A 19,170-nucleotide genomic window follows, 5' to 3' on the forward strand; every position below is an offset into this window, starting at 1 on the left:
CCTCCCAGGGGAGTTATTATCCTTCTTGTTTCCCGTCCCCGACTCTGCCTGGCTGGGGGTCGAGATTCCTCTTTTATCTCGGGCCCTGGGGTACTTCCGGCGCCAGGGGCACAGCTCAAAGAAAGTACTTCTGGGTCAATTGGAAGTCTTGAAAAGTAGGGCTTGCGTATGCCCTCAGCTCCCCCTGGAGGCTCCCATGGAACCCGACAGGGACTGCTCCACAGGACTACAATACCCAGCATGCCCTGTGGGTGTCCAAGTGGGAAACCAAAGCCAGGGAGATTGCCCTCTAATGTTTTGGGGAAGAAACTGCTCCGCATAGAATATCCTCCATATTATAGGCAACCCTGCCGGGTAAGAACCCAAGTTGTGTTCCATCCGGGATGCCAGTTCCCATATGGCATTTCTCACACCGTGCACCATCGTACTGTCCCATGAGCAGCACACTTTGATTATTGTAATTCTGTAAGTACTTGTTAAACTCACCTGATTTTGGTAGAGGGTATTTTACATTATAGTAGCTTTCAAAAAAAGAAAGTATGGATCCTGTTTTATTCAAGGCATACTGTCCTTGGCCTTCATTAATAGCATTCTTGCGAGCCCAGATACTAATCTGTAAAATTAACAAAAAAAGTAATTGTGTCAATTTGATCCAACTCCAACTGCATTTCTCTTTGCATGTGTCTTAAAATGGCTTTTTTCATTTAGCTTTTTTATTTAAGTATTTACACATCGAGTTAATGTCCAGAAAGTGGTGTCATCTCCAGTGTCTGCCTCCTGTCCAAGGATAGTCAGAAGAGAGCAGTTTAAGTATTCCCCAAAGGCCTTCAATCTGCCTTCAAGCAGAAGTGTAGGCTGCTCCTTCCTCGTCTGCCAGTCCCCTATTATGTTATACGAGGGACGTTCAAAAAGTTTCTGCAATTTCTCATAACTCTATTTATTATGAATTTCAAAAACAAATTACACCACTTTTCTACATTGTCACTATCATTTGCCATACTATTTTCCCAGCGTTGTACCAACTTTTTAATTCCCAATTACTACTCCTCCTACCTTCACTGTCTCCAATGAAAATATAAAAGTGCAAAAGCTTTTTGAACATCCCTCGTATGTTCCATAGTGACACCTCATAATAGGAAGGAGGTGACTGTCGCCTTCACTGGTGTCTGCTTGCGCCTGCATTTCCATCTTCATCATATGCTCTCAGCGTAGGTATTCTGCTAATCTTTAAATCAAGTCCAGAGATGTCTGTCAAAATCCCCTAATCACTCAAACACCCAGGCAAGGACAAAGAACTTGACAACTGTTCCTTGGCCAACAAATGGCCTGCAGTTGTCCTCGTTGATCTGAAACATGAAAATCAGACAAGTCTCTTGTCCATAACTCCAGCATAGACATTTTCAGAAAAAGGCCAAGCAATACACTTTTATACAGTATAGCTGGAAAACAAGACTCTACTTTGTTGAACCCTGAGATACTCTCCCTGCATTCCATAGACCGCTGAAGAGGCACGTCCACAGAAACACCCCAACAACATTGTCCTGTACCCTCATCAGCTTCTGCATCCTGTCAGCTGTGGACATTTGGGACAGTTGCGGGGATCTTAATCACTCTGCCTCTGAAATGGAGATCAGTACTGCTTTTTGCCCTTTCCACCCTCTTCATTGAAATCCTGATTCCTCCTAAAAAACCCTTTGAGACGTGTGGAATGGAGAGTGAGGACACTTTTAACACCTCCAGAGGTCCTGTACTGTTGTTCTCTTACACTGACGTTTTACTTCAATTCCTGCAGACCCACCATTGGGTCTACTGCCCAGAACCTCTGAGCCAAAACCTGAGGCTTACCAGCAAGCAGCACTTTAAAAGACTCCATCTTTCACCTGCTTATTTGCTTTTTTCCCTTTTGTAGTCGAGAAAATGACATATGAATGCAATCTGTTAGTAAAAATAAGAAGCAAAAATTACCGAAATGTTGTTCTCTTCGGATTGAATGTGGCCAAAATCACAGACTATGAAAGCCAACAGGTAAGTAGACATTTTTGGTGTTGGCTCAAAGCTGGTGACATCCCAGTTTTCTCCGGCTACGGTGATCTGTTTTACCTCTGCAATTAACAAGATGAAAAATAAATTCAAAAAGAAGCAATGCTTTGTTTACCAAAGAACTTCATAAACTGATTTCTGAATGCATTAATTTTCATATTGGTCTGATTCAGTACAGGAGGCAGAATGACAGCTCAGGCTGAAAGGCAAAGACCCAAACTGAAAGGAGGGCCAACACATAGCCACTCACAGTCAAACATTCAGGAACAATTTAGAGTCACCAAACGGCCTGGAACAGCGGTAGACAAAGTCATTCCTGGAGGGCCGCAGCGGCTGCAGGTTTTTGTTCCAAACCAATTACTTAATAAGAAGCACTTATTGCTCAAGTAACAGTTCTGCTTCACTTTAGTTGTCTTGCTCGTTAAGATTTTGAACCCTTATTGCTTATTTTAGTCTTAAATAGCTGTATTCTTGGTTCTTAATTGTTCCAAATTAGCAATTAGCAACAAGCTTTCCTCCATTTAGCTTGTTACCATTTACACCCGTGTGTATTTATCATGCACTATTGGGTTTAATTAAATGCTTGGAAGGAAAGTGAAGAGCAAAAAAGTGAAGGACTGAGAATTACTCATCCATTTTAGCCTTCAAATCATTTGGATGATATCCTTAGAAAGGGGAAGAAAATCTAGGATATGAGAATTACCTGACACAGCAGAGTTAAAGCGCTGACAGGCCATGAAATTAAATTATTGGCAAGAATTGCTTCCTAATTAAGCAACTGGGTTAGAACAAAAACCTGCAGCCACTGCGGCCCTCCAGGACTGACTTTGCCCACCCGTGGCCTAGAATGTACATATAAAGGAAAAACCGATCTATCTATCTATCTATCTATCTATCTATCTATCTATCTATCTATCTATCTATCTATCTATCTATCTATCTATCAGAGAGTGTCTCACAAGAAGCCCTAATCTTCCTGCCCTTATTTGCCTCTAGAATGGAGGAGGATGCCCCAGATGGCCTCTGATGTTACCTCATCCCAGCTCCCAAAATTCCCGCGTTTTCCAGTACTTCAACAATGTGAGCACAAAAGATGTCAGAAGTTCATTTCGAAACCATCTTCTCAAGAGGACAGAGCTACTATATTATGGGAGCTTACATTCTGGCACTAGCATAGTCAAGTTGGAAGTATCCATCTTCAAAGACTTCTCGTTGTGTGTTCACTTTATTTGCAGCTGACTGCTTCTTCTTTAACAGACCCCAAACTCTCTTCCAGATTTCCTCTCCTTTTATTACACTATCTATATTGATGCATTGGATGTGATAAGCACAGTCTGTTGACGGATTGCTGCATCACGTTTAGGTAAATGTCATTAGTATCAGGGCTAAAGTGTTAACATTTGAAGATCTGCTTACCTTTAACTGGACTGTTGGACAGAGCAGAAAATGTTGGCTTGTGGATCAGGGTGATATTGAATACAGCTTTCATGGCTGGTTCATCAAAACATGGGAAGGCTTTCCTAGCATCTGCAGCTTGCATCTGGGTGGTGGCCACAACCCTTTAACATAAAATAACATACTTGAACAAAATGTACCTTAAAATATTAATGTTAATATATATGGCGTTCACAAAATAATTCTGCATGTTTTCCTAAAACATACGCATTCATTATATAATACGACTTTATTTCAAGAAGAATGCTCATACAGTAGATGCCATTTCTCTGCCATTCCAGCACTGAATACCAGGATAGCTTATAAATGAGACTCTATAACTTCACTTTTTTTTCTTTAACTTTATGTTTTGTAACACCATTTTGGCCATGAACACCTTTTTCCAAGGTGACATTCATACTCTTTCTTACCTTCTTGTGTACAAATTATAGGGAAAGTATTGGAATCGTCCAAAGGTGATCTTGAGATTTTGATAAATCTTGACGTTTTAGACCTTCCTGATTTTCTTGTATACACAGTATAAGTAAAGTATTGAAATCTTTCAAAGATTTGATGTCAAGATTTTGACGAATCTCGACGTTTTAGACCTCCCTGAATTTCTCATACACGAAATAGAGGAAAAGTATTGGAATCTTTCAAAAATTCCACTTCGAGATTTTGACGAATCTCCACGTTTTAGACTTCCCTGAGTCCAAAAATACCATTTTTGGAATTATGTTTGTGTGTGCGTGTGTGTAAACATGATAACCTCAGTACGCTTTCACTTAGGTCAATGTGTGCCAACTAAATTTTGCATACTGTACAAGTATTAGGTACAAAATGTAGATTTCCGTCAACTTATGGGCTATTTACAGTAACCGGAAGTGGTACTTTACCTTTTATTCATGCAGCTGCAGAGCCCAGTTTATTCAACTTTATCCATCCATCCATTTTCTAACCCACTGAATCCGAATACAGGGTCACGGGGGTCCGCTGGAGCCAAACCCAACCAACACAGGGCAGGAACCAATCCTGGGCAGGGTGCCAACCCACCGCAGGACACACACAAACACACCCACACACCAAGGCCAATTTAGAATCGCCAGTCCACCTAACCTGCATGTCTTTGGACTGTGGGAGGAAACCCACGCAAACACGGGGAGAACATGCAAACTCCACGCAGGGAGGACCCGGGAAGCGAACCCGGATCTCCTAACTGCGAGGCAGCAGCGCTACCACTGTGCCACCGTTCCTCCCTTTATTCAACTATACTTTTATAATAATTGTTCAATGTATTATTAATTTGATTTGATTTGTTGTTGATGGCCCTTTAATGTACATAATATAAAAATATAATCATTGTCTTGCAGTTTACTCCTCAAATGTCCATCCCCATATCTGAGTATACGAGAAAGCCTAGGGGAGACCAGGTCCCGATTTTTAAATGTGGCACAGACAGGTTGAGTGACTCGCTAAGGGTCACACAGTGACTCCAGGTTGTATTGAACCATTCTCCTTGTACGGCATACTCCAGTGTCATAGACAACAGGCCACAATGGCAGCCATTTTAAGCAACACTTGTAAGGTGGCTCATAAATACAGTTACGGCTCTGAGGCAATTAAATATGCCCGCAATTATCATCAGACAGCTTTATTGTGGGTTGGGGCGTTCATTTCAACTTTAAACAGAGGGCAGGCTGAGAGCACTGTAACAAGCTTCAGGGTAAATCAACACTTAATGAACGCACAATTATAAAAGTCTTCAGCAGGGGTCCTCAGTCACAGTCCTGGAAGGCCGCAGTGGCTGCAGGTTTTTTGTTCTAACCCGGTTGCTTAATTAGAAAACAATTCTTGCCAATAATTTAATTTTGTGGCTTGTGAGTGTTTTAACTCTGCTATGTTAGCTTATTCTCATATCCTAACTTTTCTTCCCCAAATGATTTGAAGGCTAAACTGGAGGAGTAATTCTCAGTCCTTCACTTTTTTTGTTTTCACTTTGCTTCCAAGTATTTAATTAAACCCAATAGTGCATGATCAATATACACAGAGGTGTAAATGGTAACAAACTAAATGGAGAAATGCTGGTCTCTTTTTGTCATTTGCATTTTATTGTTAATTAGAAGCAATTAAAAACCAAGACTACATCTGTTTATGACTAAAATAAGCAATAAGGGTTCAAAATCTAAACGAGCGAGACAACTAAAATGAAGCAGAAGTCTTACTTGAGCAATAAGTGCTTCTTATTAAGCAATTGGGTTGGAGCAAAAACCTGCAGCCACTGCGGCCCTCCAAGACCGTGATTGCGGACCCCTGAGTTAGAGGAATCCTTGCCTGCCTTCTGTGGAATGATGATGTCCATTGCTGCATTTACATCATTTATCCTGCAAGGAGCATCTGAAAATCCTGCAGCCTGATCTAACCTTTTCTTAATTAAAGTATTTATTTTAAGGTAATCAAAGTAATTGCTGTCCATTCTTAATCACACTAAACTCTTTGCACATTTTTATGTCTTTTTTATTTCTAATTTACTACAACTTAGTGTTTTGTGATAGAAAGGGGAATCAAATGTGACAGCTGGACAGCAGTTATGATACATTACTGTGAGCAACTTATTGACTTAAAATGCTTGTGTTGTATTGATATTTTTAAATAATACATTGTAAAAATATCATACAGTGATTCCATGTTTTTCATGGTTAAGCATACTGTTAAAGAATCAGGAAATCGGGGAGTACATATTTTCCTCTACACCTTTATAATTTGTGTATTCTTTGACGTCTAGCAGCTTTCCATCCATCCACTTTCTAAACCTACCATATCCTGAGCAGGGCTGTTGGTGAAGTTGAAGCCTATCCCATGAAGCATATGGAGCAAAGCAGGAGAATGCCCTGGAGAGGATCACAGGGTAAGCGCGCACACACACACACACACACGAAGGCCAGTTTAGCATTGCCAGTTCATCTAATCTGCATATTTTTGGACAGTGGCAAGAAACACAGAAATGGGGAACAATAGACTCTGCACAAGGAGGATATGGGACATGAACCTTGTTATCTCCTTACTGCAAGGCACGAGTGCTACCACCATGTCACCCTCTAAGGGCTTCACAAACCTAAAATCCATTGGCATGCATGTATGTTGACTTGGTGTCCTACTATAGCTACTTCATAGGGTTTGAAGCCCAGCCTCTTTATGTGTCCCCCCAATCTGTGCCTGTGTGGGGTTTTCTCCAAATATTGTTGGATTCTCTGCTAAAGTGCGTCTCCAAAACGCGAGTGAGTGAATGGCCTCTGCAATGCACTGGTACTCTGCCACCAGTCTTCCTTCATGGTTTTGCCAAGTGGATACCACTCTTAAAACCCCTGATATGAAACAGCGTGAACAGGAAGTAGAGAGAAGGATGAATGCTAACATTTATCAAAAAGCAACTGAAAAGAACACACTAAATATTTTTGCCTGACCTGACAGATTTTAAATGTAAGGTTTGGCTAATGACAGGGTGTGAATAGAAGAGCAGAAGTATCATACAGTATGTCAGTTTTTGAGTCATATACAGTCGATTCTGCTTAATTGGGGCAGCTGCTTATTTGGACCAAATCTCAAGGAACGAAAACCAAACTAATAAACTAGTACATAATTTAAACGCTTGATTGGGACAACATTCAGCTTAATTGGGACAGTCAGACAGACGTGTGCTGCCAGTCAGTCATCTATCATTGCCTGTCGAAGAAGCACAAGTAAGTTTGGCTAGTACAATCTTAGAGTGGAGTAGCACGTCTGCTTTATAGTCTACCATCACCACTACCGTACCGCATTCAGTTACCCCTACACCACCTCACGTGTATGTATAACGTATGAGTAAACTTGTTTTTAGTCGATTTTATTTAAAAATGTATAATCCTTGCCAAGATGCCAAGAAATGGTTCTACACTTTCTAGTAAAATTGCATTGCTGGATAAAATTAAAAGCCAGCCATTTAATACAAGCCATCGTAGGCTAGCGATAGATGACAATTTACCATGTGTGGCAAGCAGCAGGGGGTGGCACCTAGCCAGGATGCCCGGAAGGACCAGAGGAGGGATTAAACCTCCTCCAGACCACGAGGGGGCAACCGCCCTGGTGGCTTTGGGGACCATGGGAACCGCGCTTGGAAGCTCAACCCTATAGGGGCCCGTGGTCACCGCCAGGGGGGCACCCCGATGCCTGGAGAACCCAGGTCCTCAGCCCTTCCGCCACACTGAGGGAAAGATGACTAGGGACACCCGGAGTGCTTCCGGGTGCGCGGCCGGTACTTCCGCCACACTAGGGAGTGCCAGCGGAGGTTAATCGGGAGGCACCTGGAGCATGTCCGGGTGATTATAAAAGGGGCCGCCTCCCTTCATTCTTTGGCTTGAGTCGGGAGCGGAGAAGGACGGAGCTCGGGAGGAGAGGAAAGGAGGCGGCCTGAAGAGAGAGGCATTTGTGTGAGAGGCCTGAACTTTGTGTGCACCTTTGTAAATAGTAAATATGTATAATAAACGTGCGTTGGGTGAACCATCAGTGTCCGTCTGTCTGTGTCCGGGCCGAGATCCACACGTGTTACGATGAAAATGAAGACTGTGAGGATGCAATTAAATCGAAACACCAAAAATTTGACAAAGAAAACAAAAATGATCATGATCCACCTGTGCCTGTGACTAAACTGGAGGCAAAAAAATTTATAGTCGGGTTACAGTGTTATTTTATGCAGGAAGGCAATGAAGGGAGCCCTACAGTACATCCACAGTGAATATATCTGTGCTGATTTTGTAGAAGTGCAAACTTTCAAAAACAAAAGACAAACTACACTTGATGCATTTTTGCAGAATTAAATTGTATGCACATACATAATTATTTTACTTTAGAATTTATTATTTTTTCTTCACAGTTTATATTATTTTCTTATCTTCTTATATAATATGCTACCGTGGCCGTTCATTTGTCTGTCCAGGATTTTAAATCCCCTGTAGCTCACAAACCATTTGATCGATTGACCTGAAATTTGGTACACATATAGAGAAATGCCAAGCAAAATGACACCTTTTATTGGCTAACTAAAAAGATTACAATATGCAAGCTTTCGAGGCAACTCAGGCCCCTTCTTATGTGACGTCTACTATCCGCTTTCGGGGTGGTGATTGACCTCCAAGGTTATTCATTTTCTTATTTCATTGTAGAATCAACTCTCAGCAGCGGTCAGCAGGGCGGCGGTGTGGCGTATGGGCGCTGTTCTCATTCCTTACCACCTTCGCCGTCACTTCCTCTACCTCTTCATATCTTAAATTATTCTTGAGGCAGATTGAAGACTTAAGTGCCAGCTTAAGTGAAAAATTAAAGAAAACGTACAAAGTAATTGCAACACAAATACTGACTTAATCAGTTTTAACGTGAAAAGATGCCATTGAAAGAAGAGAAGCAGCGGGCCTCTAGGGTGGAGAAAAGAAGAGCCGCTCAGGAAGCAGCAAGCGCATCAACCTCTGAGCAAACGAATGGTAAACAGAGACAGAGAAAGAGGATGAAAACTATGAATGCTCAAGTCAAGTGTATTCATGGCACATTACCAGGCAGTCTGCTGTTACTGGTAATTTATATTTTGGTTCAATAATTTATTAAAATACGTACCTACTCATTATTTTATTTTAGAATTTATTATTATTTTTTCTTCACAGTTGATATTAATTTCTGCCTCGAAAGCTTGCATATTGTAATCTTTTAGGTTAGCCAATAAAAGGTGTCATTTTGCTTGGCTTTTCTCTACATTCATAATGACTAACACGGTACAACACCCTAGTACTATTAATTTCTTATAATTTATATTTCTGTTCAATAATGTATCAAAGTATTGAAAGAAAAATATTTATTGTTTAATTTTATGTGGAATTCGGTTAATTAGGGCAGCCGCTTAATTGGGCCAAAATGTCCTAGTCCTAATGTGTCCCAATTAGGCGGAACCGACTGTATTGCTATTTCTCTCTATGTATGTAACTTACCTTTTTTCTCCATTCTCAACATATTCACTGCGGTAGAAGCCTGCTAAGTCATCTGCCAGCTCTCCCACGAAACTTGTGAATAGTCTGTAGGACTTCTCAACTTCCAACTCTTCTTGGAGCTCCAGGACCAGGTATTGAGTCTTTTCTTCCATAAAGCTTTTGAGAATTACTGGATCCTTTGAGCCATCTTCAGTGCTGATTATGGCATAGTGATCTCCAAAGTTTGTCAGGTTTAGCTTGTTGCAGTGAATCAGAATGTAGTTGGTTGCTTTTTTACATTTGAAGATGACTGTGGAGTTTCCAGTAAAGATGTATGTGTCTAACTTTGGCCAAAGCAACACATCATATGATATTGGAACAAGAGAGTCCGGCAGCCTGTATCTATTCCATATGTAATTCGGTGGAAGAGAGGTGGTCGGCTGAGAGGTTTGACTGGTCACCTCAGGAGCAGCTGAGGTTTTAATAGTCTCCTCGTTTTTGGATTTTGCTTCAGAGTAGACCACTGCTAGGGCAATGATGGTGGCAACAGCTGTAGCTGCAAACAGGATGCCCACCACTGCCAAGGTCTTGCTGATGTAGAACCCTTTGCCCATTTCTAATTCTTCTGTGCAGCTCTTGGAGTAAAGAGGTTGTGCCTACCGTCCGGCTCGCTTTTATATCCCTATTGTCAGCGTCCTTTAATTATCCAAGCCACTCCTCTTCGGATTATCGCAGATAAAGAAGAGCAGGCTACTGACATAAAAAAGTGGGCAATGTTCAGCCAGGGAGGAGACAAAGGTAGAGAGCTTCTGAAATGCCTCTTTGGTTAGCAATTCCTGTGCCACAGAAAAAGAAGAGATGAAAAAAAGAGAAATCAACACATATGGAAAATACAGCAGGCGTACTTTTCTTTCCTTATTAGTCAGTCACAACAGATGTAGGGTGCAGCCTGACATACATTTGTATCTGCAATCAATGTTTATTTTATATAGAACCTTTCATACACTGCGCCATCACAAGGTAGTCTAGAGATAACAGAAGGACACAGTTACAAAAGCTCTTGGGGTAATGGCTCCAGCTCAGTTGAACCTCTGGCTCGGTGAGAGCTCTGAGCAAATCAGTTAACCTGCTAAGGCTGAGGTTACACGGCTTGTCAGAGGGACGACACCAGCTAAGGTGGGTAACATTGAATACTGCTGCTGTCTGTGAACCTTCTAAGGTGGATGAGCGGGCTGAGGCCAGTGCTGAGTCCACAGTCCACAGTGAAGCTGCTCGCCCTTTTCTAAATCTCAAAGTAGTGTCAGAGTCTGAACCAGTCACTACTTCAGGAAGTACAGTTAGAGAAGTAAAAGCTGGAGTAGTTGAGGAAATGAACGTTGATGAAGAATGGACGACATTCTCCAGAAAGAGGAAAGAAACCACAGATGGTGGAACAGGGGCCAAAATAAGTAACTCTGGCTCAATGAGAGATCTGAGCAAGTCTGTTAACCTGCTTGCACTTTAATGAGTTGTGTGATGAGTCTGATTTTGTAGAGGCGCTATATCAAACGACTTTTCTTTGTACCATCACCTTCTGCTCACTGCTCGATCCTGTCTGTTGATTGTTAATCCGGTACTTTCAGCAGAGAAGTGTGCTACCGAAATAGGAAAAATAATTGGATGTAAAAACATTATATCTACTTCATGGATGAATAAGGCAGTTGTGGTATTTCTAAATGAGGAGGTCTTAGTTCACCAACTGTTCAGGAAGGCCTAGTTATTAATGGCACTCTCATTTCTGTTTTGCAACTTTAGACTCCCGCAAAGAGGATTATAAACTCTAATGTGATATCAGTCTCCTTCACACCAACCAGATGAGGAAGCTATTTGACTGGTCTGATTGTCTTCCCAGTTCTGCTTTACCGGAAGGTTTTTTCAAACTTCTTACAAAGCTGCCAACTTGGAGAAGACGTTGCCAGCAGCCATATAATCTGCACTTCAGAACAGGCAATCCAACTGAAGCTAAGCATGTCTGGGCCTCAATAGTACTTGGATGGAAAACCATCTAGGAGCTTGGGTTGCTGTTGGTGAGGCCATCAGGGAGTGCGTATCTTGTGGTTTGACTGTGGATCCCAGTGCCATTGTGCAGTGATGGGGGCTGTGAAAGCAGTAGATGTAAAACCAAGGTCCAGACTCTCTATAGTCACAAAAGATCCCTTGACATTCTTTAAAAAAGTAGGGTAACCTGCCAATGTACTGGCTAATTTTTGCCCCATATGGCCTGGTCATTCTGGCCCCCTAATCATTCCATATCTCTAATTAGCTAACTATCGCTCTCGACTCTTCACCACATAATAATGTGTGATGAGCATACTGATGGAAAAATGGCCAGGTGGATGCTGAACATTGGTGGTGGTTGAAGTGACTACCCACTGACTATGCAGAGCATGTTGAGTAGGTTCTAAAAGTAGGTCAGAAAAGTGTTCTGTAAATGTAATTAATTAATTTTACTGATTATAATATAGCATTCTCAAACCTGCTTAATCCTGTCCAGGAATTTAGGGGTATCACCCTGCTCCAGCAGCATTGAAAAACTAGGCCACTGACATTGTCAAACCTCAGTGAGCTTTTTGAAAAACAATGATTTGGACTTTGATGGAAAAGATGTGTGACTCTTGCAGAATTTGTATCAGAAACAAACATCAGTAATCGAAATAGCAAAATAGGAAGATGGATCAGGATGCTTAAAGGAAATAGATGGGGATGTGTGCTATTGCCAGAGTTGTTTCGTAATTACGCAGAAAAGATTTTTTATCCATTTACAGGGGGTCCTCGGGTTACGACACTGTTCTGTTCCTACAACAGTGATGTAACCCGAATTTTGGTGTAAGTTGAAAACACACTCTAGCCTAAGTCACTACCTATCTTAACACATTTACAAAATCATAATCTAGAACAGCGTATCTCAACCTTTAAGTATTTGCGACCCGAGTTTTCATAACAGTTTTAATCGCGCCCCCCCTAACGTTTTTTTGAAAGGAGCCCACTAATACCACTTTGTTCTTTTTTAATTAATGATATATCATAGATGCATATTTTATTACACCTACTTAACTTTTATCGACATTTATCTAACTCTATTTTTATTTTTCTAGTATCAGAATGTCGTTTAAGTTAATTTGTTTCGGTTTCAATAGATGTATTTTTCATATTTTCGATTCTTGTTTTCTTTTTTTCACATCTTCGCGTCTCCCTTTTTGTTACTTTGCGCCCCCCTAGGGCGGCCCGCCCCACAGTTTGAGAACCACTGATCTAGAACATGAAAACACAACTAAGCCACAGAAAAAGGAAAAGGACATAAATATACTATACTCATATAGTATATAGTATATACTCATATAGTATATATACTGTACTGTAGTAACAGAAAAAATAAGTGTAAAAAAATACTTACCTTTATTCCTTCTCACGTCTCAAGTTTTTATGGGAGTGAGCGTTGTATGTCGAGACGTTGTAACCCGAGGACCCCCTGTATAGAGTTGCTAGGCGTTACAGTAGGAGGACGAAATATCAGCACAAGATTTGCAGATGATACCACACTGCAGATACACAAGAGAAGCTTTAACAACTGCTAGAATGTGTAACGGAAGAGAGTGAAAGGAGAAGGCTGCAGTTAAACATCAAAAAGATGGTCTGCATGGTAATAACAAAGAAATCATCAAGTTCCCAATGCAGTCTCATGGCACATGGATAAACAGTGGAGCAGGTGGATTGTTTTCACTAGTTGGGGATCTGTGGTATAGCGGGTCCACAGCTCTTTCAGCAATGGCGAGTTTTAAATAAATAATCACCAAGCTCGCGGCTTAGCGAGGGGGCACGTGGTGGTTGTGGCTGAAGCAGTTCTCAGGGTGATCTACGGTCTGGGCGTTTCTCACCTAAGTGCACAGGTGAGAGACTGCCCACATGCGTGATTGTTCCTGGGGCTGCTAATTTGTCGCAGCTGCTATGCCCACTCGACATATATAGAAACGTGAGTCGGCTAGAAGAAAAAGGGTAGAACGAAAAAGAGAAAAGAAAAAGAGAACGAAGGTTCTAGAGAAAAAACAGGAAGCAGGAAGCAGTGAGATGAAAAAGAGAGAGCCGGTGCGGGAGAACAAGCGAGTGAAAGCAGGCTCGCGGCAGCTGAACAGGCAGCCTGGGTGTCTGGCCGACACCCGGGGGAGTAGTAGTTGTGGTCGCTCCCGCAGAGTTTACTTTGGAGGGCGAGAATGACCAGAAGGCAGAGGACTCTCCGTGTAAGGCCGTGGAAGGCAGTGGGAGTCGGGACTTGGGACGTGGTGTCCCCAACATGAGAGCCTTGGTTGTTTAGGGAATCCCAAGTCGCTGTTCGGTGGTGCCTACCAGAGCCAAGGATTGGAAAGGCGACTGACCAGTCAGTAGCAGAGAAGGTCAGCTGCAAGTAGGGAGACTCCCCTATTGAGAAGCCCAGACGGGGGGTAGTAGGGGAGTCGCAGGTATTAAGGCACTGGGCTTCTTGTTGTTGGTTTTTAAAAGGATGCTTCCTGTTATATTTTAACCTCGTTATTTTTAAGAAGACTTTTTTCTATTGTTTTGAACCTCCACATTTTCACTTGCTTTTATTGGATTATTTATTTATTGAACTCTTGAAGGCGGCACGGTGGCGCAGTGGTAGCGATGCTTCCTCGCAGTTAGGAGACCCGGGTTTGCTTCCCGGGTCCTCCCTGCGTGGAGTTTGCATGTTCTCCCGTGTCTGCGTGGGTTTCCTCCGGGGGCTCCGGTTTCCTCCCACAATCCAAAGACATGCAGGTTAGGTGGATTGGCGATTCTAAATTGGCCTTGGTGTGTGGGTGTGTTTGTGTGTGTCATGCGGTGGGTTGGCATCCTGCCCTGGATTGGTTCCTGCCTTGTGCCCTGTGTTGGCTGGGATTGGCTCCAGCAGACCCCCGTGACCCTGTATTCGGATTCAGCGGGTTAGAAAATGGATGGATAGATGGATGAACTCTTGAAGCACTGCACTTTATTTGGACACTGTTTTGGTTTTGTTTTTTGTAATAAAAGCACTTTTGCACTTTTGTACCATCCACTTGCTATGTTGTTGCCTCACTGTCTAGCTCATCGGTAACTTTACTGATGGTGTGGAGTTCAAGGGTTCCCAAACAGCAGATGGGAGCATGAAGCACAACCCGCATCGTCACGCGTTCATCTTCACATTGGATGACAGATGCAAACAGCAGCTTAACTCTTTCAGGGCTGATGTCGACTGTCGATGGTAATCGACTATAAACTGTGATAAAACCAACCGTTATGTTTTAGTTGGACTCTTGTTGCTAGAATGAAAGTTAGATTCATTGGTCTGACCAAGTAGCAAGGCACAAACAATGGCAAAAATGCGAATGCATAAAACAAAATACTCCGTGGACGTTTGCCTATTATCTCTGAACTGGACTATGACTTGTCGGACTCAGATTTTGATACAAGTGATTGAAAAAGATTATGAGGTTCCAGCTTCAACTGATTGGTCCCCAGCTGATCGTGGTACTGACAACGTTCGCCAGGGAGGACTGCCACTTAACAATGATAAGAGGTAGAAACCAGATTGCAATGCACTGCGAATGTGTCCCAGCTACGCAAAGACAGCCTGGCAGCAAGCCTGCCGCACATTCTTGGCAAACTGGCAGCCACAGCATGCAGAAACAGACGTTTTATGTTGATTTCTGTGTGACACCATTGCTTGTCAGAAACTATTTGTTTTTTGGAAAAAATATTCAGCCCTCAAAGAGTTAAGAGGAAAACTGGGATAGATAAAAGGACTTTTCAGAAGAACTGACTGCTCACATCAAGACAAAATGAGCATGAAAATGAGACTTGGGATTTTTAAAGGTTATGTCTGGTTGGTAATGCTTTATGGATATGAGACATGGATAACAGCCATAGCCATGTGGACAAGGATTGAAGCAGCTCAAATGTGGTTTCTTAGGCGTAAGTGGGCAACACACGCGACAAATGAAGGAGTGTTTGCTAATGGAAAGCTGATAAGAAAAAAAAAAGGCATGAATTTTGTGGACACGTAAAGAGGTGAGAAGGGTTTGACAAACAAAGTTCAGAGTGAAGGATGGCAAGGGAAGAAGCTTAGGCATTATGAAGAACAACACAGTAGAAGTTGGTATGAAAACAGAACTGCACATGATGCAGGATGCAACATACTGGAGAAAAGAGATCTCTAACTTCACAGGCGACAAGGACCACTGCTGATGATAAAGAATTAAAACATAACATTCTCAGATCCATCTTCTTCTATAATACGCTACTGTCGCTGTTTGTTTGTCTGCCCAGGATTTGAAATCACCTGTAGTTCGCAAACCGTTTGAACCATTGACCTGAAATTTGGTACACACATACTACGTGACGTCTACTATCCGCTTTTGGGTGATGATTGACTTCCAAGGATATTCCTCTTTTTATTTTATTGTAGAATCAACTTTCTGCAGTGGCCAGCAGGGCGGCACATGTGTACGGGCACCGTTCTCATCCCTACCACCTTCGCCATCACTTTCCCTACCTCTTCATATCTTAAATCATTTTTTGAGGCAGATTGAACACTTAAGCGCCAGCTTAAATGAAACATTAATGAACACGTACTAAGTAATTGCAACACAAACACTGATTTAATCAGTTTTAACGTGAAAAGAAAAGGAGAAGCGGGCTACTAGGGTGGAGAAAAGAAGAGCTGCTCAGGAAGCAGCAGGCGCATCAACCTCTGAGCAAACGAATGACAAACAGAGACAGAGAAAGAGGATGAAAACCAGGAATGCTCAAGTCACGTGTGTTCACGGCACGTTATTGTGCAGTGCGCCATTACTGGTGTAGTATAATTCAAGGTTATTGTAGCCCCTCCTGCCATGGACAGGTTACCAGTCTGTTTCAGAGCCTACTCACAGGGAAAAAGTGGAATCGCCAATCAGCCTAATCAGTAGGTGTCTGTAGCAGAAAATCTCACACAGATATGTGGAGAACATGTCACCTCCACACGGACACAGGAGTCAAGCCCTGTAGAACCACACACGGTGCCACTCTGCCACCTGGTTTTAGGAGAAAGTTGGGTGAAATGACACCTTTTATTGGCTAACTGAATAGATTACAAATGCAAGCTTTCGAGGCAGCTAAGGCCCCTTCATCAGGCAAGGTGTAACAAAGAAACTGAAAAATACTCTCACTTATATTGGGACAGCAAAATGATTTGTTTCTTTCATCTTAGCAACCTTTTTGTTCAAATGTTAGCAAAATGAATAAACCTGAGATGAATTAACCCTGAAAGAAGAGAACGATGAACAAATAAAACGTAGAGATAAGATAACCATCACTAGAGAAAGCCCTGTAAGTTTTTTTTTGAAGTGCATTGTCTGTGAGATAGGCCTCTGATGTAGTTAGCTGGTCATTCAGTCCATTAGTCCACAAACCTGGTCATAAAACTCTTGTCTCTATTCAGACCGTTTTGTAGAGTGTTGAATTTAAACATAAGTTTGTATTCCCATTCTCGCTGCTCCTGTTGGGTCTTGAAATTACCTTGAATTATCCTTTATGCTGTGGCCATTACTGTCGAAATGTGTGCTGCCTGCCGGAAAATCAACACTGTTCTGATTGATATGAAATCTATGTGGGTTCATTCGCTGGCGCAGTGCCTGACCAGTTTCCCCGACATACAGTCCAGTGTTGGAGCACCTTATGCACATGATTAGGTAGACCACCTTAGCAGATTTGCATGTGAATGGACTCTTTATTTTATGCTCCTGCTGGCAATGTGGTATAACTACCTGATCTGTCGTGTAGATACGTGCGCAGGTGCCCCACCTGTCCTCTAGGCAGGGAGATGTGCCACTTGCTGCCGAGCCACACATAGAGTTTCGGACAATCAGTTGTTTGAGGTTTGGTGGTTGTCTGTATGCAAGGAGGAGAGGTTCTGGGAATACTGCATGTCCTTCAGTTTATTGTCTTTCTGTACCATGGGTTGAAGCCCTTTCATAATTTTGCGAAGTGTTTCCAGATGTGGATGATAAGTTACAACTAGTAGGACCCGGTTCATGGTTTCTGCACCTTTGTATTCTCTGGGTATAACCATAGGGCACAGAACAAGGAAAGTGATAAAGCTGGGGAATTATGAAATCCTGTGTCATCTGCGCAGAGGTTCAAAGTTCTCGGCGGATGAATTCATTGCTGTTTTTGGCTTTTTATACAGTTGTAAAAGAAACCTTCAGAAAGCAATCAATTAAACATTAACAAACCTAGTGTGAGTAGCCCCTGCTTCTGCTCCTCTTCTCTACTCTTCTATTCGCATTCACACCTTCCCTCTCTCTCTCTTCTGTTGTTTTTATTAAACTCAGAAAAGCTGTGAACATCATACCATTTGTATTGATTTTTTAAACATTTCTTTCCAGACCCCTCCAAGTCCTTCTTTATGCACATTGCTAGCCTTCTGTCCATGATTTCTAGGTGACATTTTTGGGCCCTAGTCATAATAACCTTATCACATTGACTCAAAAGTCTGGTAAGTTTAGCCACAATGGTGCCAAAAAAACATCCAGCAAGCATCAGTTCTGCACAAGAGAACACCTTATTGACAGTGGCAGCTTGTGAAAAATTGTTTGGGCGGGGGACTAAAGCAGCACTTCATAGCTCAGGAGAAAAGAAAAGAATAAACACACATGCAAACGTTAACGTTGCCTACACACTGCCCAGTACCATTTGTCACACACGTGCACATGGGAGACAGGTACTTACTTCCAGTTTCGGGCCCAATCACGTCACTTCCAGTTCAGGGCCCAATCACATCACTTCCTGTTCCAGTCCCGACGACCTCACTTCAAGTTCCAGACCCGACGACCTCACTTCAAGTTCTGGACCCGACGACCTCACTTCAAGTTCCAGACCCGACGACCTCACTTCAAGTTCCAGACCCAATGATATCAGTTCCTCTAACCAACCTTAAATTCTCTTTTTGCAGCCAAAGCTCAAATATACAAGTGGCTGCCCCAAACCTTTCTGTGCGTGTGAAGGCTGATTATTTCACACACTACTTAAAGGTAAATTTCTCAATTACTTTCTGATTAAATTGAGTCATTTCTGTCACCAGTCTCATGATGTCACCATGGCCATTGCATTCAGCCTCTTCTGAGTCATGGAGTTTCTGAGAAAGGTTTTATGTACTTTGAAAAACAACCAACAATTTATACAGGAAAATAATGACTATTAACAAGGTTGCCCAAACTTTTGCATCCCACCGTATGTAGAAAAATACATAGTCATTTCCGGAGGGTGGGACTAGACCTCATGTCTGCCTTATTAAAAAAACTGGGATCCTGAGCTGTTTCATTGTGTGGTGGGTGCAGCAACACTGCACCCACCGAACCTGACTTACAAAACATTCAGTTAGCCAACTCCATTTGTCATAACAAGAGCAGGAACAGTCCATGTGTAAGCTTGTCCTTGATCACAGTTTATGAAGGGATGTTTCATTACAGAAAAAAACAAATTTTCCTTGGTTTCTAATGTTCCGCTTAAAGCTGAAATCACCGTAAAGTTGCACTCGCTCATCTGTAGTTATGTTAATGGAAGGTATGAAGTGTGAACCATTGACGTGAACGTGATAAAGTACATCGACGATTGTCCAATCACATCTCTCTATTATAATAATGAGATGAGACGTGACTTTTTC

At 42.2% G+C, this 19,170-nt stretch overlaps 1 protein-coding gene across 2 annotated transcripts in view; it reads right to left on the minus strand.

The window, feature by feature from the left end:
* LOC120541392 (aminopeptidase N-like) overlaps positions 1–19,170 on the minus strand; it is a 137,702-nt gene that overhangs the window by 34,242 nt on the left and 84,290 nt on the right. Inside the window, exons 2-6 of one of the 2 annotated variants that reach the window (XM_039772969.1) lie at positions 12,895–13,039; positions 9,483–10,297; positions 3,457–3,599; positions 1,966–2,102; positions 487–613 (exon numbers count right to left, since the gene is read on the minus strand). In XM_039772969.1, coding sequence (XP_039628903.1) covers positions 487–613; positions 1,966–2,102; positions 3,457–3,599; positions 9,483–10,075 — 1,000 coding nt within the window. In that variant the 5' untranslated portion in view covers positions 10,076–10,297; positions 12,895–13,039. The remainder of the gene's footprint in view (positions 1–486; positions 614–1,965; positions 2,103–3,456; positions 3,600–9,482; positions 10,298–12,894; positions 13,040–19,170) is intronic. The other variant, XM_039772968.1, reaches the window with a different exon arrangement.

This window comes from Polypterus senegalus, chromosome 12 (genome assembly GCF_016835505.1).
Source record: "Polypterus senegalus isolate Bchr_013 chromosome 12, ASM1683550v1, whole genome shotgun sequence".
Taxonomy (NCBI): Eukaryota; Metazoa; Chordata; class Cladistia; order Polypteriformes; family Polypteridae; genus Polypterus; species Polypterus senegalus.